The sequence below is a fragment of the Solea solea genome, chromosome 21 (genome assembly GCF_958295425.1).
Source record: "Solea solea chromosome 21, fSolSol10.1, whole genome shotgun sequence".
In the NCBI taxonomy this organism is placed as follows: domain Eukaryota; kingdom Metazoa; phylum Chordata; class Actinopteri; order Pleuronectiformes; family Soleidae; genus Solea; species Solea solea.
This window is the reverse complement of record NC_081154.1, coordinates 1,638,165-1,660,786: the sequence shown is the minus strand read 5'-3', so window position 1 is coordinate 1,660,786 and position 22,622 is coordinate 1,638,165. Positions and strand designations below refer to the sequence as shown.

Genomic DNA, 22,622 nt, shown 5'->3' with positions numbered 1-22,622 from the left:
AAAATGTTTGACTTTAATTAATATGGGGTGGATAAAGGCCGTTAAATCTCATATTTAAATGTTCTTCATGGTCCATTTATTCATTTATTTACTATATAAACGTTGAGTTGCAGCAAAACAAAGGTTTAGTTTGACCCATGGGGCGTAAATTAGCCAGGATTGACAGGAAAAGCTGTAAAAACACATTCAATTTGCAGATTTTAAAGACAAGGGAGGGGACGGTGGCGGGTCTGTATCTTGGCAAACATTAAACAAAACAAAGCGAGGCCCACGTTATTGATCACTCTGAATACAGAGTGACACGTCTCCAATTGTTTTTCAACATTGCGGGCGGATCAATACGGAGGAGTGTTCGCGGGGAGCGGCCGAGCTAAATGATGCCTTCTCTGTTCAGAGACTCGGGGAAATTGACATCCTGCCACGTCGGAGGAGGCGCCGGTCAATAGGTATCGGCCATCTCGTTCAGATTTATCATCTGTGTGGATGTGCTGCCATGTAGCCCCGCACTTATTCTCCAGCACCAGAAGATGAAGCTGCCAATATTTGGATGATTTATACAGTTACACGTGTTATTGTCAGAAACAAGATCCAGTGTCCGACAGCATCTCCGTAGAATCTCACACTGAAAAGGTCTTATTGGTGCTTGGAGTAAACTTGTTCAATTCAATATGGTCATTTTACTCCATATTAGACCATTTTTAAAGTATTTGGAAAAGACTACAGTGGAAATACTACAGTCTCGGTTACAGAATGGAATTTTGCTAATACTGTGGTTCTTGTAGTGTCATGTCTTTTTACAAATAGTTCTATATTTCACAAATTTCAACAGTTTTTGATTTTTTTACTTTTTAATTTTACTACAAGTCATCACATTCATGCTCAAGCACATGGTCTTTGCCAACTGAAAGTGACAGGAACAGGACAGAATGTTACAAATTCCACAATAAAATCAATAAGCATAAGCATGAGAATACAATTTGAGTAATAATACTTGAAAATAGTAATTAAAATGAATAACGAATATACATATATGCCTAATTAGTAAATAAAAACACCATAAAAATAACTGAATAAATCTACTTTTATACTGTATCTTAAGGCGTATCATGCATACATATTAAAATCAATATACCGCACACTAAATTATTATTTTATATAATATAAAATAGTTTTGATATTATTGTAAAAGGTTTTTTTATCTTTTGATGTAATAAAAAAGCTAAGGAACATAAATAAAGTACAATCTAAAACAGAAATATGTAGATGTTGTTTGTGACAGTTCACAGTGATTCTCGGTTGTTTTTCCCACTGGTGTTGTTTTCATGTCATTTCTTGTCTCTTCTGTGTCATTAAGTCATCGTCTTCACCTGCTGATCTTCAGCTCTGCTCCTCACCTGCAGATCATCTTCTCATCAGGTCTTCACTTCAGAACTTCCTCTCATTCTCCAGACTCATCAGTTCTGTGTGGGTGATTCATTTCATCTGTTAACGTCTCTTTACTTTGTTTTGTTCCAGGGTGGAGGTTGTTTTTTTCAACCATAAAATAGTTATAATCTTTTTATTTTTTGGCAACAACCAAAAAGACTTTTATATAAATATAAAAGTATGTCCACATACATATATATTTCTTTGAGTTTATCTCCCAGAATGTCTGTAATTTTGCCACTCACAAAGATGCCACTCCCTTAGACCCTAATTTGAGTTGTTCTTAAACAGTGTAGGGTCCCCCAAACAAATTAGCAGAATTTTCCTAATTTTTTAGTCAGGATTTATGTGTATATGTTTAAAATAACATGCATAAAATTAAGTTACCAAGCATATCTTGAAAATAATTTGTATAATGATGTTGAAGCTACTTCACAATTCATCTGATTATAAAATTGTATACAGATTAAGTCTTGTTCCACATTTTAATGAGTCTTTATATAGTGTCTTATACACCTACACAGAGGGTAGTGTTCATTTTCAATACACTTACCAAGAATAATGATAAGTGGCATTTTGCTGCAAAAGTGAAAGTAACTGCAAAGAGAATGTGATGGTGATCTTAATTTAACCATGTTTATGTTTAAGTCACACACACACACACACACACACACACACTGGTGGTGTCCCTGTGAGACACCTGTCTGTCCCTGTTGGACAGCAGAGTAAAGGTTAAAGGTTAAATGTGTGTGTGTCATGAGTGGCTCCACAGGAGTGTGTGGTCAGGAGAAAGTGCAGACAGCAGGTGGACATTCACACGTTCACATCTGACCAAGATTCTCACTTCACTCATGACGTTTTACTCTCTAGTTTACTCTATATTTAGACTTTAGTTTACACTGTAGTTTATTTTGTAGTTTACACTGTATTTACTCTGTAGTTTACTCTGTATTTACTCTGTAGTTTACACTGTAGTTTACTCTGTAGTTTACACTGTATTTACTTTGTAGTTCATACTGTAGTTTATTTTGTAGTTTACTCTGCATTTACTCTGTAGTTTACACTGTTTTACACTGTATGTTACACTGTAGTTTACACTGCAGAGTACATTGTTTTACACGGTAGTTTACGCTGCAGTTTACTCTGTATTTAGACTTTAGTTTACACTGTAGTTTATTTTGTAGTTTACACTATATTTACTCTGTAGTTTACGCTGTAGTTTACTTTGTAGCTCATACTGTACTTTATTTTACACTGCATTACTCTGTAGTTTACGCTGTAGTTTACACTGTCGTTAACACTGTAGTTTACTCTGTAGTTAACACTGCAGTTTATTCTGTAGTTTACACTGTAGTTTACTCTGTAGTTTACGCTGCAGTTTACACTGCAGTTTACTCTGTAGTTTACGCTGCAGTTTACGCTGTAGTTTACGCTGCAGTTTACACTGTAGTTTACTCTGTAGTTTACATTGTTTTACACAGTAGTTTACGCTGCAGTTTACACTATAGTTTACTCTGTAGTTTACAATATAGTTTACTCTGTAGTTTACGCTGTAGTTTACACTGTAGTTTACTCTGTAGTTTACACTATAGTTTACTCTGTAGTTTACACTGTAGTTTACTCTGTAGTTTACTCTGTAGTTTACACTGTAGTTAACACTGTAGTTTACACTGCAGTTTACATTGTTTTACACGGTAGTTTATGCTGCAGTTTACACTATAGTTTACACTATAGTTTACTCTGTAGTTTACGCTGTAGTTTACTCTAGAGTGTGTCCTGTGTCTGTAATAAAACACTAATGTCCTCTCACTGTATTGTTTGACATTTTTGATTTTGTCAGGACATTTGGATTGGGGGTTAAGACCTGGTTTTAGGGTTGGGATTAGACCTGGATTTAGGTTAAGGGTAAGGGTCTATGGAAAGCATGTTGTCTTTTACGGTCCTCACTACGAATGCTGCACAAACACAATGTGTGTGTGTTTTCTTGTATTTGTTACTTCTTGAGGACCTACACGTGTGTCATTACTTATTGTCCTGTTGTGTCAGTGTGACACGGGCTGTGGATGGAGGGGGCGTGTGTTTGATAAACAGGGGCGTGGACTTGGCAGAGTGGGCAGTGGTGTTTCCACGGAGCTTCCTCCACAGTTGATCCACGGGAGCGCGCAGTCTGGTCACAGTCACAGCTCAGCCCCTGTGTGTGTGTGTGTGCGGGACTTAAGTTCTCTGAAGTCATGGAGGAAGATCATAAGTTGTTTTTGGATCATTGATGAACGGATGAATCCAGAGAAAACCACAGAACCATGTGGAACCTTTTTACGCGCAACTTTTGCGCCACTTGCTGCAGTGGCGCGGAGGCGGTGGTTGTTTTAAGTCGCTCCCACTTTGTTTGTTTGTTTGTTTAGGAGTGATGATGATGATGATGATGATGAAGATGATGAAGATGATGGTGGGGTGCTTCGACGTGCCGTGTTTCCTGCCTTGTGTCCTCGCGCTCAGGATTGCGACTCATGGGATGTAGTAAATGGAGAGCTGCGTTGAACGTGGGACACCTGCGCGTGCAGTCCCGGCTGTCCGTCTTCTTGACCATGATCGTCCTCGTCACGTACCTCTTCTACTGCCTCAACGGACTCTGTGACTCTGTGCCCAGACCCGTGTTCACGCAGCGAGCGCATCTCCACGAGAGGATCAGCGGCAAGAATGAGGAGCAGGACGCGGCGCAGGACGCGGCGCAGCTCGGCGGCGGCGCCTTTAACGCGTCGCTGGTGCGGGACTTGTCCAACAGCGACACCAACAACAACAATAACGAGGACGACAACAACAACAACAACAACAACAACATGTCTATAGCGAACACTTTCGGCAGTAAGAAGTTCCCTCAGGCGATCATCATCGGCGTGAAGAAAGGAGGAACCCGCGCGCTGCTCGAGTTCCTGCGCATCCACCCGGACGTGAGGGCCGTGGGTGCGGAGCCGCACTTCTTTGACCGTTTCTACGACAAAGGACTGGAGTGGTACAGGTACAGATGACTTTGTTATTAGTATTAGTATTATTAGTATTAGTATTAGTATTAGTATTAGTATTATTAGTATTAGTATTATTAGTATTAGTAGCAGCAGGACATTTATATCCCTGCTGAATGTCCTCAGATGTTGGACAAACCATCATATTTCAATAATACAACACTTACTTCAGTCTGGATGACATGGTTTATGAATGATATTTCGATATTGTTTTTGCTGTGTGCTCTACAAATCATCATACATTTCGATATATCTGACATAAATCTGTTTCTCTGAGCTCATGAAAAGTTTTCTTCTCAGAGGAAAAACTCAAAATGACTGTAAATACATGTATCCTTAAAAAGAGAAGACAATAATCTCTGTATTCTAGCTGAATTACTTATATATATATATATATATCTATATATATATAGATATATATATAAATTATATATACTAATTTTATTTTTGAGTTTCTAAATGATATTTACATGTGCAAGAAGCAATATAATTACCTCTAAACAGTCACATTATTGCTGTAACAAATAATTAGGCTCACATTTGGATAGTTGTTTAATGAATATTTAAATTAGTCTCATGAATATTCATAATTATTTGATGATAAACCTCAGTATAAGCACGGCAACGACTTTTAAACCAGGAAATACTGACTCGTGTCTCATGTTATGAAATTGTTATGTTTCAAATATTTTGCTCAGGTTTTTAAATGAAGTTAAAGTTTATTATTTTTATACAAGGTTGTCCCTTTATGTATTTATTTATTTATTTATTTTGAAAAAATACATCATTCAATTGAAATACTTAAAACAGGTCGTCAACGATGAAATCTGAACATTTCTACAGTGCGACTTTGATGAATCTGTGACACTTTTGTGATTTAAAAATACTTCATTCATTCATTCATTATTCATTCATTCGTTCCTGAAGGGGGCAGTGTGGAGGCCAGCGTGTTTGTAAACTAACAAAAAACAAACAGTGAATAAACATCTCGTCGTTGATGTTTGTGAAAAATGACAAGAAAAAAAAAACAAGGAAAAAGAAAATAAATGTCACATAACGACGTTTGTTTAAGGATCAGTTTAAGGTGAAAGGTCGAGTGCCAGTCATTAAAAAGTGAACAGTCAGTGATCAACAGTCTCACACACACACACACACACAAAATAAACAAAGCCTTACCCTTAACCTTAACTAACTGTCCTTACTTAACTTCCATCTCATTGGGACCAGGTTTTGGTTTCCTTCATATAAACATTTTCACCTGCTGCTGGTTGTAGGTCCCTCTCCTCTCCTCTTGATTTCTCTTTTTCCTTTCCTAGCCTTTTTTCATCTCCTCTCCTCTTGCGTCCTCTCCTCTTGCGTCCTCTCCTCGTCAGTGTTGACAGTTTTCATAAATGACAGAGAGTTGAGTAAAGTGGTGTCACGCTGTGTTTGTCTCCTGAGACTCTTCGTCACGTCCAGCTCTGATCACAGAGGGACGATGGTGGTGATGTTGTGGACAGTGGACAGCTGACGATCGTCCAACAACAAAGAGCTGATCTTAAACATTAATGAATACATTAATGCTGCTGCAGCTCATCAGACACACAGATGAGGACAAAGAGACAGAGGGACGGACAGAGGAGACGCATCAGGAGGAAGGATGAGGGAATGAAGATCTGAGGAGAAAATGACAGTTCAATGACGGAGGAGAGAGCGATCAATACAAATGATCACTTCTCTGTGAGGTTCATGTTGAACAGCATTAAGTGACATCAGAGTGTGTGTGTGTGTGTGTGTGTGCACGTGTGTGTGTGTGTGTGTGTGTGTGTGCGTGCGTGCGTGTGTGTGTGTGTGTGTGTTAAATATAAGAGCAGATAAAAACACATTTGTCACGTTAGAAATAAAGAAAGTTTCTCAGAAACTTCAACACGTTTTTCTGACATTATCTGTAAAATAATGCTGAGATTTGAATAAAAACAGTGAATGAACGCTTAGTGGAGGAAACGTGACGTTTCTTTTCAGTTCCTTTTCCTCGCTGTCAAATCACTTCATACATCGACACCACAGAGAGAAAGAGAAAGATGAAATGAAGTAAATTCAGTCTAATAATGTGTTGAGTATTGATTGACACATCACACACATCACACACACCGTCCGCCTGTCGTCACCCTCCACGTACGGATACGTCCAGATATCGTATGTTGTTGTAAAAATATTATTCATTTAGTGTAATTACACGTTAAGTACGCGGTGATTCGCGTTTATATCAACGTGAAACAGAGCCGTCGCATGTGGAGCCAACAAAACCATGTGAAACCGGGGCTGGAAAGTATCACTGAGAACGACACAGCTCCTCACTCGTCTTCTTCTTCTTCATCCTCTTCATCCTCCTCTTCCTCTTCTTTCTGTAAGTGCACATGTGCGTCTCTGAGACTTGGCCGTGGTCGTTCTGCTGCTAACCAAGTCAAACACATGGACATCCTTAAAGGAAGCATTTGGCAAATTGTCTGAGAGAAAAATGCTTATATGTGGAAAAGCTTTGGCTTTGCCACCGACTGGAAACGACAGTGTGGTTTCAGTGGTGGAGAATGAAGCTTTAGACAGCCAGGGTGTGTGTGTGTGTGTGTGTGTGTGTGAGTGAGTGGGTGAGAGAGTGAGTGTGAGGCCGGATTCATTCACACGACTTCAGCACCGCCTGAAATCTGTCCACCCAGTTTCCTCTCACAGCCTTTTTCTTGATCTTTGGACGTCACGGGTCACGTTGGCAGAGACAAGATTTCCTCCAAACAAGAATATAAACAAGATGGCCGACCCTGTCGTTGTAAACAACTGCAAACATAACCAAACAATGAATATTGACGTCCCAGTTTTCTCTCTCAGCCTTTTCTTGACACTATAGACCTTTGGACGCCATGTTGGCAGGAAGACAATCCTTTAAAAGACAATACAAAACAAGATGGCTGACCCTGTTGTTGTAAAGAATAGAAACAATTACAACTTTTTTTCTTGACACTATAGATCTCTAGATGTCATGTGACCCAGTTTTCTAACGCCGCCATGTTGGCAGGAAAACACTCTAAAAAGTGTCCGTTTCAAGCTCAAAGTGTTCACGGGGCACTTTAAATCCACGATGTCTGTCCTTATACTTATACTGCCCCCTGGTGGTGTTCATGAGTATGGACATGATTCCTCACCTGCAGCATTACGACGTCTTTCTGATGAGACTTTCCGTCCTTCTACATTTACAAATCGCAATAAAAGCACGTAAGAAAAAAGATATTTAAGTTAGTTAGCGTCGCTGAGGTGACGCGCTCATTTTTTTTAGCCCTAACCTCACGAACACTTTCGTTGCGCTAAATACGAACCTTTTGGCCGCTTCCTGCCAACATGGCGGTGTTTTGGCAGGAAGCGGCTACATTCACACACATTATGGTGTTGCATGATGGGATATAAATGCCATTTCCATGATATTGATCCCCTGAAATAGGTTCCCTCTCTATTGATCTGTGTGTTTATCACGCGGCCGCAGCAGAAACCACTTCACTGCGCTGACGCTCAATCTTGTCGACGCGGAGCCGTTACTCTCGTGCGCCGCTGACATTTACGCCGCTCGCCGTGTGAGTGGAGCCCGAGTGGATTTATCGTCTTGTTCGGGTCACTCACACTGTGTGTCATGTAAATCTGCCCCGGCAATATTTTTCCTCTCCATCTCTAAATCTTCATCCCCTCATCAACTCGGCCAAGACCTGGACGAGATACCGAGACAGGAATGTCCACGTTTTTATTTCCTGTTGGACGTCTCCAGCTCTCACGGGGGGATTCTCTGCATGAATTCCTCTCGGCTCACATTCTTGGACGCCGCATGAAGGAAAGACCTGTGGGTTTTGTTTTTTTTGCTTCGTTTTATGGGGGTGAAGAGAAGATTTCAGTGGGGAGAATTTGGGAAAATTGGGAAATTTATGGATCTTTTTTGGCTTTTGTGCATGAGACAAAAGCTTTGTGGGTGTTTGAAGATGCAGAATGTGATGGAAGGAAAAGAAAGTAGTTGCTTTTATCAAAGAATATGAGCAACATTGTCCTTTATGTCAATAAATCACATTAAATGTGAATTCACCTGGAGAAACTTTGAGTAAACGAACAAAAAATGTGAATTAATCTATGGAAACTTTCAGTAAATTATCAAAAATTACAAAAATCACGATGTATCACAACTAAAAAACACAATTTTGTCAAAAAACACATACATGTGAATGAACCTGGAAAACCTTTGAATAAATGATCAGAAAAATATTTAAAGTTCACTTACTGAGGTCAATGCACTGAAAACCATCAGATAAACAAGGAAACAATTATTCTAAACAAAAAAATCTACTGCCACTTAAATCTACAAAATCTTAAGTATGTCTTCACTCCTTTATCTTGTCTTCACTTTTTCAACTTTAAACTAAAGTTTGCGTCACTTTCAAAGTCTACAGCTATTTCACATCAATCATCCAAATATCACACGAATGAAACTGTAGAGAAAAAGACAAAGAAAACAAAAAAGTGAGGCTTAAAGGGAGCATCAAATATCATTATTGTCTACTTTTCGTCTTTAAAACAGGACTTTTTTTGAAGTTAAGTGAGAAAGTGATGAGGAAATTAAAGGTTAATGCAGAATATTTACTCAAACACACACACACTGTCCTTACGTGAGCGTGTGTGTGTGTGTGTGTGTGTGAGTCACTGTGTGTGTGTGTGTGGGAGCCGTGAGAACCAAATCCACCAGAGAGAGAAATAAACGCACTTTTCTGCGTCGGCTCCTAAAAAAACCTTCCTGTGTCAGTTTTGACGCGACCAACTTAGCGAAATTCACTTAATTGTAGGTGATGCCTGCGCTGCCCTCCAGAGGAAATGAGATTAATTACGCCTCAGACTCAGTGAGCGCTGGAACCAAACATCAAACGCTGCGTTTTGACTGTAAATATCCTGCGTTAGATGACGTGTGTGTGTGTGTGTGTGTGTGTGTGTGTGTGTGATCAGCCTCTGATAGATGGCACTAATGGCACACTGGACCAGTTCCAGTTGTCAAAGCCGTCATTTCCATTTGTCCCTGAGAAACAATGAGCTGAGAAACCACGAGGAGTGTCAGACTCACGCTGCTCGGAAGGGGTTTTTGTTTGGTCGGGAACCTGGAGAGAAACCAGACGAGCAGAAAGAGTCCATGTTGACTCCATTAGTGTGTCTCTCTGAGGTGTGTGTGTGTGTGTGTGTGTGTGTTGTTTCCTCTGTCGCCTCGACACAGAGTCACAGTGTAAACACCACGTGTTTAATGTTTCACTCCACAGACTCAACTCTGAGTCCACAGCTGCAGACGTTACTGTGTTTATGAACACATGAGTTTTCATCCACACACACACACACACACACACATTGAATCCACTGCTGTAGAACTTTATTTTACATAAACTCACTCAAGTCAATAAATTCATCGTGATCAGTGAAGGTGTCACTGAGATGAACACATGTGAACCTGTGATCTAGATGATGGGGTTAGGGGATGACAGGGTGAAACCTAGTCACATTAGTGACTTTTGGCAGAGACATGATATTTTACAGTTGAAAATGTTATCATTTGTGTGACATCATCAGTGAGTCGATTCTTAGCAAAACTGATGGCGAACATTCTTGGATGGATATTTACTCATCACAAAAAATCACATCAATCTCATGTGATCGTGCGATGAAACTTACTCTGATGCTAGAGTTTCTATTTTTGCAAACATTTACCAAATTCCGCTCAAATCTGACGTTTTGACATTTTACAGTTTGCCCGTTGAAATAAATAAGGATTTTTGTTTAGAAAAATAACTTCAATGATTTACACATGAACAAAATGAAGAACTTAAGAAATCAACAGTTTTATTATTCGCCTGCTCAGTGTTTGTTACGACCTTCTTTCTTTCTTTCTTTCTTTCTTTCTTTCTCTCTTTCTTTCTTTCTTTCTTTCTTTCTTTCTCTCTTTCTTTCTTTCTTTCTCTCTTTCTTTCTCTCTTTCTTTCTTTCTTTCTTTCTTTCTTTCTCTCTTTCTTTCTTTCTTTCTCTCTTTCTTTCCCTCTCAGTCTTTCCTGTAGATGATGTTTATCTTCAAAGAAAATGGATCTTAATTTAAATAAATTCTGTTGATCTAACGTCAGTGTGAGGTTCAGGAAGTGTCTCTCTGTAATCTACATCTCATCTACACGTCCGTCCATCCGTCCATCCGTCCATCTGTCCATCTGTCCGTCCCACTGTTGATGGGGGTGGGATGGGGGCCCCTGTGTCCCCCCGTGGCCCCCGGTGGCTCTTAGATAAAACCCCACATGTGGGTCACTGTGGACCGAGCAGGAACCCGACTGTAGATTTTCCCATTCGATAACGAGCCGTCAGCAGCAGACACACACACACACATGTTTGTACAGCTATTCTTCTCAGGACCGTGCATTGACGTCCACTCATTTGTAAAACTTTAATCTTATAGTCCTGAACTTAACTTCACTTCCTCAGAGATGAGAAGGTTCAACTTCATTAGGACCAGGTTTTGGTCTCCATGAGGTCTACAGGTCCTGACAAGTACCAGGTTCTTGGACTGAAAATAAAGTTAAATGAAGAACTTAACTTAAAACACACGCTTCATATGAATGAATGAATGAATGAATGAATGAATACATTTGACTTGAGTTTCTTTTGTTCCTAACAATAGTATTAATAATAATAATATTAATAATAATAATAATAATACAAATTAGAGTGAAATAAAACTGACTTCACCACAGTTTGAACTCATTCAGCAGAACAAAGACTTGAATTTGAAGCTCACATTTTAATTTCTTCCATGTATTAGTTGATCTATAGATCGTGACTTCCATGTTTCCCTGATCGACGAATAAGACGAAAGGAATAAAACCCAGAATGGTTTTGTAAATAAATATTTACGTTGGATTATTGCAGAATCACAAAATATCGTCACATACGTCGTGTTTTCCTGTCACATTCTGTACATTCTCTCTCACACACACACACACACACAGATCTCCCTCTGTCGTCACCTCTGCCCCTTGTTTACCAGAGGAAACTCTGACTGACCACTTCACCACTTCACTCATCTCTCCCTCTTTCTCTGTGATGTCTCCATTCTCGGCTCCGCCTCTCTCTCTCTCTCTGTCTGTCTCTCTGTCTCTCTCTCTCTCTGTCCTCTCTCTCTCTCTGTCTGTCTGTCTGTCTGTCTGTCTCTCTTTTCCCCCTCAGCAGACACATTCTTCTGCTCTTTTCCTACCGACCTACACCAGTGATACAAACCTCCTCAGTAAAAATACTCGTCACCCGCCAGACACCAACCTTCACAGTGTGTAACCGTCCTCCGCCACACACACACACACACACACACACACACACACACAGTGTGGATATTGTGTAACAGGCCGACGTTAATAACTTAAACAAACATCCAGTGTTTATTCAGAGATGGTTTCCATGTGAGTTTTATTCTTTACAAGGAAACAACTTATTTTCATACAAAAACATCTGCATTTGAATGAATTACTTTGGCCTTTATGGGATAAGTTAAGGTTTTTGTGTGGATGTGTGGATGTGATTTAATGTAATCTACACCTGTGTGAGTCTACAGTATCTGTCTCACCACAAGACTTCTCCTTTTACTCTCCTGCACCAAACTCCACAGAGAAAATCAGCGACACAGGAGTTGTGTGTCTACTGTTTCACCACATCACTTACTTCAAATGTGTTATTTTGTGACTTCTGTGTCTGAAATCCTTTATTCAGATTTACCTAAAAGACATAAAGTGACACAAAGTTTCCAAATGAGGCAGCAGTCGACCACGAGCGCCTGTGTCCCTGTGAGCCAAAAACACTGATGTTCTTAATGGAGTTTACTTTCCCACTCTGTTTTACATCAAGATCAAGTCGATGAGCTGCTACTCACAATTATTTACATAATCAACTCATTTGTCAGTTATTTTCTGTGAACTCTTTTTGTTATAAGGTTAAAATCTCTATTTCTTTGCGTCTGTTATCAATGAGAACGTTTCTAGGTTGTGTTACTGATGTGTAAATACGTCATAAAAACCACTCTTACAGACAACGCCGTCAAAATCAAATCTTCAGGCTGAAACTGAGGTTTTTCTTACTTTCTTTTCCTTCTTAACCAAGGAAATGATACATTTAATAAAAGGGCTTCGCACACACACACACACACACACACACACACACACACACACACACACACACACACACACACACACACACACATATATATGTTGTCCAGAAACAGCGTCCAACTAATGCAATGGCCGACCTCCAACAGACACAGAGAGACGCGCCACTTTACCTCCTCTTTTATTGAGCGCTGACTTGTAATCAGCCCACAGAAGCTGCACACACACACACACACACACACACACACACACACACACTGTGATCTGTCTTCATACGTCCATCTGCAGTGCTCCGGGATGTTGAGTGTGTTTTAAAATTCCTTCACACATGTCAGATATATTCATAACAATCTCACGTTGAGGGATAAAGCCGAGGCCAAGTGGACGCTTTGAAGTCGTGGAAGGCAGAAAAGTGGGGGAGGGAGAGAGAGAGAGGGAGAGAGAGAGCTGCACATGATGACACGTTGCATTACATGATCCCCCGTGATCCCTGGTGGTCTGAATCACAACCATCTGCCTCTGACCTTCAGGCTGGAAGAGTCCGTTTCCGTGCAGTTGCACTGAAGGCTGGTGGGGATTAGCAGGGTCCGGGGGTCCAGAGAACTCTGAGGGGAAACTTCCCCTTAACCCAGAAACACTTCCCTCATCTCCACGCACGCACACACACACACACACACACACACACACACACACACACACACACACACACACACACATATGTGCACAAACTCCGTCCGAGGCTTCATTGCTCCCAGATGTGGATCCATCCTGTGCTCGGCCTCGTCAGACGCTTCTCTCTCTGTTTGTGTTTGTGTTTGAAAAAGACGACTCAAAGGGATTTGGACACAAAATAAAAATGTCAAAATAAATAAATAAGTGGTTAATATAGTGTGGGAACAAGTGAAAGTGACGTGCCCCTTTTATTTATTTTGAGATAAACACACAACGCTTTGATTTCAGAGCAACATCAGAGCAGGAGCGACGAGAACAAACAAAACTGTGACATACCGAGGCATGGTTCTCAAACTGTGGAGCGCTTCCTCTGGTGATCGGAGTGCAATGATTGCTCAGTGTGAGAACCTCTGACATAGGAATCATCTGGAGCTTCTTCTGTCATGAATTGAAGGGCTTTTTTCGTCTTTTCCAAACAATATTGTTGCTTAAATTATTTTTTTTTTTTAAAACAAATCTATGATTTTTCCAGGTAAATTTAAAAAATGTACATCACCACCTGAATCAGCAGTTTAGCACACTGTCACAGAAGACACATCACTTGTATGTTATGTATTTCAGACTTAAAGTGCAAAGTTGTGTTGCATAAGTAATCTCAGTTTGTGTTCATCAAATAGATTTCCTTGGCTTTACTTAGTAGCATTGAAAACACTTAAACCTACTGTTGATCCTATTATAAATGCATTGGAGCTTTGTTTGTCAGTGTGTGGTTTCCATTCAAATCAGGAGCGGATTAAGATGTAATTACACCTAATCTGTTGATCAGATTCTTCTTCTTCTTCTAGTTTTTCTAGCAGAAATTCATCCCACAGCTTAAAAGAAAACCTCCACAAATTACACATCAAAACATGTGGATCACCAGGACTCATGTGCTCTGGGGTTTTTTTAGTCTATGAAACTGAAATAAGGACAAACTTGATGTTTTCCTCTGCAGTTTAAAGCCGTCTCGGGCAAAAGGAACTAAATTTACCTTTAACTAATGGAAATAACCAGATTTATCTCATATAAGTGTCTCCCTGTGGCTACAGAGACTAAAGGAAGCGTCTCAGCGAGCCTTAAATCTGCAGTGCCGTGTGCCGTGTGCGGTCCGGCTTCATTTTTAGCTTCTTCGTTTTTTTTTTATGTTGCTAATTCTGCGTTGTCGTGTTTTTATGGAACGGCTGCATTTTGTTTGCCATGACTCGTTTGTCATGTTGTAAAAATGTCAAAAAGAAAAAGATCCTGCTATCAAGTCACTTCTGACCGCACGCACAGTTACTTACTGTGCCTTTAAACGTCCACAATGTGTGGCTTTTTACACGACAGAGAAAGTCCTGTTTCCTGTGTCCACACTAAACTGTCCCTGCTGCTGCTGCTGCTGCTGCTGCTGCTGCTGCTGCTGCTGCTGCTGCTGCTGCTGCTGGTCAGTGTGGGCCGGTCACAGTGTGTGTGTGTGTGTGTGTGTAGTCATAAACAACAGCCACTCAGCCTGCAGTACTTTAACACACACACACCCCAATAAAGCTCAGCCCACCCACACTGAAAAATCACTGTGTGTGTACTTTATGTCTCTGTGAGGACTTTTTTTTTAAGTGCCTTTTTCCCCTCTTAAGACCTTATTTTAGGGTTAAGGTAAGGGTAAGGGAATGTGTTATGTCTATAAGGTGTCCTCACTAAGATATAAACACAACGTTGAGTGTGTGTGTGTGTGTGTGTGTGTTTGTGTTTGTGAGGACATGAACAAACAACACAAAAAGAGATTAGACGCCTTCAACGGGAGGATTTTGTGCCTTTTATTTCTGTTCTTTTTTTAAGCTCTTTAACCTCACACCACTCCTGGTCCTCTGAGATTCACTGTGCTCCATGTTTTAGATGTTTCCCTGCTCCATCACACCTGATTCAGATAAACAGCTCGTCTTCAAGCTCTACAAAAGCCTGACTGAACAAAGCCCTCGTTTCATCAGGAGGGAAACATCTAAACACTCCTGGCCTGTCAGCATTCATGTCCAACCCCTGTAGATGAATTCAAGTTTTATAATGTTGTTTTTATGATTATTATTTGCTTTTCTTAACAAAAACAACAAAGTCATGCAGAGTTTAGTGGCCTTTATTTTGAAAGAAAGAAGATTTTGTCTTCAAATTCAAGTGAATTTTCTTTTTAAACAAAAATAACTCCATTTTTTTACTAAATTGAATAGTTTGGATTCGAAGAAAACAGGTTTTGTGTGATGAAGACGAGTTTTTTTGCACGGAATCAGTGAGAATGTGAATAATCCCACGTTTTTCTCGGATCAGCCTCAAACATCATTGTAAACATGATGTCAAAGGCAGCAGCAGCAGCAGCAGCAGCAGCAGCAGCAGCAGCAGCAGCAGCAGCAGCAGCAGCAGCAGCAGCAGCAGCAGCAGCAGCAGCAGCAGCAGCAGCAGCAGCAGCAGCAGCAGCAGCAGCAGCGCTCTGCCTCACATGGAACAAGAGTGCATGACATTAAACACACACACGTTCTGAAAACACCAAACACCATCTCAGTGTTTTTGTTTTCAGAATTTTCACTGCGAGAAAACCACAGAAAATAGTAAAAAAAATGGTCTGGCATTGTTTCAGTGTTTTTGTTTAACGGCTTAAAAAGAATGTAGGTTTTTTGAGAGATAACACTATTTTTCTGGAATATCAACAGCAATCATGAGCTTTTTGTAATCTGGTTGTGACACAAGGAACAACAGATTATAGTCAATTAACCAAAGGTTCACCTGTTTAAGTCTACACAGCTTTATTATTCAGTCATCATTATTCAGCTTTTAGAAAAGTGACATCTGTAAACCGCTCACTCTCCTGCACCAAACTCCATAGAGAAAATAGGCTTTTTTAGCTCATAGAGACACCGGAGTTTGTGGTCTATTGCTGCGTTATTTGGTCGTTTGCGTCACTGTGGTCAATCAAACAAAGGATTTCAAACACCAGAGTCACAAAATAACAATTGAAGTCACTGATGGAGGCAGCAAGTGGATAAACAACCCCTGTGTGCTGTGATTCTCTCTATGGAATTTGATGTCGCAACACAAACTTCAGTTTCCAGTTTAAAAAATACTATATAACTATGAAAAAAAGATATTGAAGACTTCAGCAGGGATATATTTTATGATATAAGCACTTTGTTAAGTGGCTAAAATCAGTTTTTCCTGGTGTTCCCAATGTCAGCCATGTTTCCAGTGTGTTACTTCATCACACAACCACAATTCAATTCAAAAAATCCTTTTAAGGCAGAAAGGTTGGTTTCTAAAGCCACGAATGTTCAAAAGCCAAACTGGGAGCAATTTATCTGAAAAGAAACCGACTGGAAAGCATCGTTTTTGAGGCACCCAGGTGCACTGCAGCCATAAATGTGATGATTAAAGAATGCAATTTTCCTTTTTTCTCTGCTGAAATATTCCCTTAATTGCTCAGGTGCTGTTGTTGACAGTGAGTCTGGGAAACGTAGGACACAAAGGTAGAGCGAGGCAGGTCGAGGTTAAGTGGATGCACCAAAACAAGCATTTCCACAAAATAACCCCACAGATTGACGACACATGTGAGTAACAGTATCCAGGGGCAGGAATTTCCTCTCAAAGCCAGAGTTGTTAAACTTTCCTTGGATCCAAATAAGAAATTTAGCCCCTTTTTTTTTTTCTGTGTGGGACCGAGATTCATAAAAACTATACTGCCGCTCATGTGGTGACCAGAAAGAAGCGCGTGGCCCCAGAGGCTCTGAAACTTGGCCCCTGACGCGGAGGTCGTCACGTCAACAAATCATAGCAACATAATTGTTTCCTCTTTTGGTTTTTACTTCATTTATTCATTCATTTATTCACTCATTCATTCATGTGTTTATTTATTGTGTTAGAGGTTTCCACGGAAGAGGATGAGGGCCACATATGAAGATGTTTTTGGTAAAAAAAAAAGAGCAAGAATTCTAAGATTAAAGTCAGAATTCTACGGAAAATAGTCAGAATTCTCAGATTTAAAAATAAGAGATTAAAGTCAGAATTCTGAGGGGAAAAAAGGCAGAATGCTCAGATTACAATCAGAGATTAATGTCATGATTCTGATATTGAAATTAGAATTATCCGATTAAAGTCAGGGATTCTGAGGAAAAAAATCATTCTGATATTGAAATCAGAATTCTCAGAGGAGGAAAAAGTCAGAATTCATTACATTTACATGCATACAAAAAAACAAAAAATTTATTTTGCTTCCAGTTTTTTCTTCACGTGGCCCTAATAATCCTCTCCCGTGGATTTCTTATGAATCCCATGAGTTGTGGTTTTTTTTTTAATGTTACCAGAGGACATGAAGTAGGATTTGGAGTTGAGTGAGTGAGTTAGATCAGAGGCAGAGTCGTCTCCATCAGCACACAGCAGAGCTCTGAGCCTCATAATCTCCTTCACTCACAGACCAACCACGACGAGGAGGAGGAGGAGGAGGAGGAGGAGGAGGAGGAGGAGAAACATGGAAATGATCCCAGGGATCTTTCCCAGTTGCAACAGTGACATTCCTGCCTGCTTAGTTTATGTGCACATTACTCCATTAGCATTAAAAAAGACATCAGTTCTGCCGTGGATACGCCTTCTGTCCACACTAGCCGGGCATTTTCACATCTGTTAGTGTAAAAGAGTCAAATTCACTCTGACTCTGACATTACATTAACACAATGTGGATTCTCAGCTCCACACGACTCTCTCTGTGTTTGTCAGCAGATCTCGTGTTGCCCGTTGACATTCCCGCACAGGAAGCGATAGATTTAATGCTAATTTCAGACGACTGTAAACAGGTTGGATTTTGACTGAAAACACAAGAAAGCGTCCACGAAAAATATTGTTGAATAATAATAATAATAATAATTATAATGAAATTTTGTGTTTGTGCGTAGAATCAGACACTCTACCAAGAGACTAAATTTCACCCCAACCACCCCTACAATCTCCATAATCCTAACCCTAGTCCTAATCCCATATGTTTGTCCTGTTAGAAACTAATAAAAAATAATCTCTATCTCTTATAATGGGCAAAACTGTAGAGAAATCCTCTGATTTTAACAATATTTGGTGTTTGTATAGGCTCAGACACCAAGAGACTAAACTTTCATCCAGATTATGGATTAGGCGGCAGTTTAAATGTGGATAGTTCAATCCCATTGAACCAGATCACATGTGTATATATCTCAGCGACATCTTAACAGATCAGGATGAATGTTGTCATGTTCATGTAAGATGGTAAAAGTTAAAAAGTTCTATTCTGGTGTTTAAACCTCGGTGGAGATCTGTGATCTCTGAGTGCTCCTGTTTTTCCCTTATTTCATAATTCTGATGTATCTTCTCGTCTTCTGGATCATTCATTCACAAGAATCTCTTATCTAATCTTATCGATGGAGGCAGAGGAAAATCTAGAACTATGGACGGTCGTTGACTGCCCAACGTCAGTCCTTCCCAGGCTTTAGTATGAATGCAGATGACCTTTGATGAAGAGATACGGATCAACATTTTTAAATGAAAACACAGAGGATTTTTATGTAAATCTTTTCTATAAACTCTGAATGTGTATATTCTTCACAGAGTGGAAACCTGGCAGGATTCTATTTTCACAGCGGATGTTATTAGATTCCATTTTAGCGCTACAGTAGCGTTTGAGTAAAACAAATGGCACAAGACAAATAGGTTTTCCTTTCCCTCCCATTTCCTCCGCTCTATATACAATCTGCTCTGGCACGTTACGCCGACTCTCAGTCACACACACACACACACACACACACAGGCTTTATTTAGAGGTCTGTTGATCTTTGGCGAGGAACGACTGCGTCCCTCTCGTGCAGAGCCTGAGTCATCGAAGTCGAGGTGAAGATCAAGAGGAAGAGGGCAACCCGGTCCTGAGTGTGCTTAGAATACCTCAACCACTGATGATAATAACAACGGCCGCGCCAAAGGCAATAACCAGCGATGAACGGGAACACATGGCCGTCCATGTTAAAGGACACGTTTGGACACGTGCCTGTTTGTCTGGTATTACAGCTGCGGCCAGATATTCATTTAATAAAGGGATAATTCCAGTTCATTACGATAATGGCCCCCGTTTTGTCCATTATTTTCCATCAGTTATGACAACGCAGTAATCTGCGATTGCTGCGATCTGGGAAGCAGAGAAAGACGAGTGGTCAGAAAGATCACGCTGTAAACAAGCCAAGTGTCTTGCCAGACAGTCCAGAGCTCTGTGAATGGTTCCCCACTTTAAATAAGTTTGCCTAAGTATGTCTGATTGAGTAATTGGTCTTTTTTTTCTTCTTTTTTTACTCAAAATCAAATCAAAATTGCATGTAAGAGCACGAAAATTAGCAAACCGCAAATGCTGCAATTTGCAAAAAAGAAATGAATGCACACATGGTGGAAACAATTCATATTCTCAACCTTGCCATCAACAGATATTGAAGACAATTTTCAAATTCTGCTGCCATTACCTGAAAATGAAAAGCTGTTGTGTTTTCATTACCTTCAGGCTTGTTGGAAGTCTAATTTTGCTCTTGTAGACACTTATTGTGTCAGCGTGCATTTGAATAAAAGAGCAGGGATGTTACATCTGATCATATGTGATCACAGGAAGTGTGAACAGTCGTGCATGTGGTTGTCTACGAGTGATCGAATCAGCGAGTACGGACCCAACACTGAATATTTATGATACTATTTACAAACGTGGAAAACCAGGAATTTCAGCAGCAGCAACTTCTTTATGACGCCAACAGTTTGACATTAATGTGTCTGTTATTTCACTCAAGGGACACGCAGTCTGTTTAGGAGGCAGCGGGATGAGAGGAAATTACTTTTCTGAGGTTAATATAGCCGTGTGGTTTTCCTACAGTAGCCGACTCAAAGTGCTGACACGGTCACTCCATCAATGCCAGCAGCTAATGTCATGTCTATCTCCCTGTAATCACAGATTTGCTCCACTAATTACACAGCAAAATCAAAAGGCCTTGAAGGCAACACAGGAATGCTCATAGAATTATGAGGATGTCAAGGGAGTGTATTTGATTTTTGTTTTTCATAACATAGATGTTATTTTTGTCATATAATAAAGTACATAATAAGCAAGTACAATCTCTGTGGACGTTTGGAGTCCAGTTTTATTAACAGAGTTTCTCTTTCACACAGAAACCTGATGCCTCGTACACTGGAGGGTCAGATCACCATGGAGAAGACCCCGAGTTACTTCATCACCAAAGAAGCCCCCCGACGCGTCTTCGCCATTAGCCGCCACACCAAGCTCATCGTGGTGGTGCGCGACCCCGTGACACGGGCTGTTTCCGACTACACCCAGACTCTGACCAAGTCTCCCGGGCTCCCATCGTTCCAGAACCTGGCCTTCCGCAACTCCACCACCGGGCTCATCGACACGTCCTGGAGCGCCGTACGCATCGGCATCTACTCCAAACATCTAGAGAACTGGCTGCGATTCTTCCCTCTCTCGCGCTTCCTTTTCGTGAGTGGCGAGCGCCTCGTGACGGACCCGGCAGGCGAGATGGGCCGGGTCCAGGACTTTCTAGGACTCAAGCGCGTGGTGACAGACAAGCACTTCTACTTCAACCAGACCAAAGGTTTCCCCTGTCTGAAGAAGCCGGAGGGAAGTAGCAGGCCGCGCTGCCTGGGGAAATCAAAGGGTAGGCCCCACCCCCAGATCCCCGATGGGGTCCTGCTCAGACTGAGAGACTTCTATAGACCCTTCAATCTCAAGTTCTACCAAATGACAGGCCACAATTTTGGCTGGGACTGAGTGCTTACTCACCAAAGCTCCTGAAACTGAGTGAAATCCATGTTCAGCCAACTTCAAAGGAAGACCAGGCAGGGATGCCCAGTTTCCACCAAGTGGTACAAGTTGGTAGAGTTTGTTACATTGTGCAATTATCTTGATTCTGGATACCAAAGTATCTTTTGGGCACCATTTTGTTTTGGGGTATGTCGACAACACACACACACTACAGTACTTTTGGGCAACAGAGAATCCTCAAAACTGGGAGTCCATGAATAATGTCAGTACAGAGCAGAGTTTACTGTGTTGCGTTAAATTAAATGGCCATTTATTCTCTGCCGCACTGGTACGTAGTCACGCTATTGACATTGACAACCATTCCAAACCTTACCTTGGCAAGCTGAAGTGCATTGGTACCGCTTGGTGGAAACGCAGCTATAATGTGTTACCAAAGCTTTCACTGTTTGTATTTCCTTAATTTCCTATGTTTTAAACGCAGCGTCTGCCAACACATTAACCTTGTTTGGATGTCCAGGTCTGAAGCAGCCAGCTTGTAAGAGCTTCAATCAACACAAAACCGAGTGAGAAGCATTGGTTGTGGCTCATACTGCAAACCCTTGGGCACCGCAAGAACCAGAAGTATGCTAAGCTCTTATTGCCATCCAAAACACTTAACAGCATGATGTGTGTATCAAAAATAACATCAGAGAGAAGGCTAAAGTTAAACCAAATGGCATAAGAGTAACAAGCTTTGACTGTCGGGCAAAGCTACGATAAACCAAATGACGGTTAGGAGCTTGGAGAGGGACATAGACGACGAGAATATAAGCGAAGGGGTTTCAATTCTGCACAATAGTAGCCATCCCTTAAAATAAATGTAAATGTATTCATGAGATATGAATGGTTTAAATCAGCATTGTTCATTTTTGCCTTTATACGGTGTATGCAGTTATTTTTTTTAACTTCTCGTTCTGGATTCTTTTATTGTATCAAATGTAAACACGTGGGTTACTACATGTGTACTACAGTTCACAACATGCTGTAAATGTGCTGTTATTTATGTCGTGCTTCGTCAACAGACCACACCTTCATCTGCAATGACCTCCAAAAATGGTACTGACACGCAACTGTATATTTCTAAAAAGCCTATAATTTATAAGATGACAAAACTATTGTTGAGATGTTTACTCTGAGACTTTTGTATAAGAAATTCTGCTGGAAAATTATGAGTAAAACTTTTATTCTACGACGTGTTCCAGACTCATTTATACATTTTATTTCTCAAAACCTCTCCCAATATTGTCCCCTTTGTGCAAGCCAATGTTTTTGCTGCTGCAGAGAATAAGAAATACATCTGCTGGGCAGATGACGACGTGTATTTAATCACTACTGACCCATTTCAGGAGGAGATTAGTGAGATATTTATTCCGTGTGTGTGAAACTGTTGTGAATTACTTTAGAATTCAGTGTTAAAAACTGCAACCAACCAACAAGTACATCAAGAAACTTTCATGTCCACTTTAAGCT

The 22,622-nt window shown here is 40.5% G+C and overlaps 1 protein-coding gene across 1 annotated transcript; it reads left to right on the top strand.

Annotated features, from left to right (window-relative positions):
• The first annotated feature begins 3,584 nt into the window (after positions 1 to 3,584).
• si:dkey-121b10.7 (heparan sulfate glucosamine 3-O-sulfotransferase 6) lies at positions 3,585 to 22,341 on the top strand. Its single transcript, XM_058622006.1, has 2 exons — positions 3,585 to 4,441; positions 20,501 to 22,341. The coding sequence occupies exons 1-2, from the start codon at positions 3,933 to 3,935 to the stop codon at positions 21,117 to 21,119; spliced, it is 1,128 nt and encodes a 375-aa protein (XP_058477989.1). The 5' UTR covers positions 3,585 to 3,932; the 3' UTR covers positions 21,120 to 22,341.
• Positions 22,342 to 22,622: the final 281 nt, after the last annotated feature.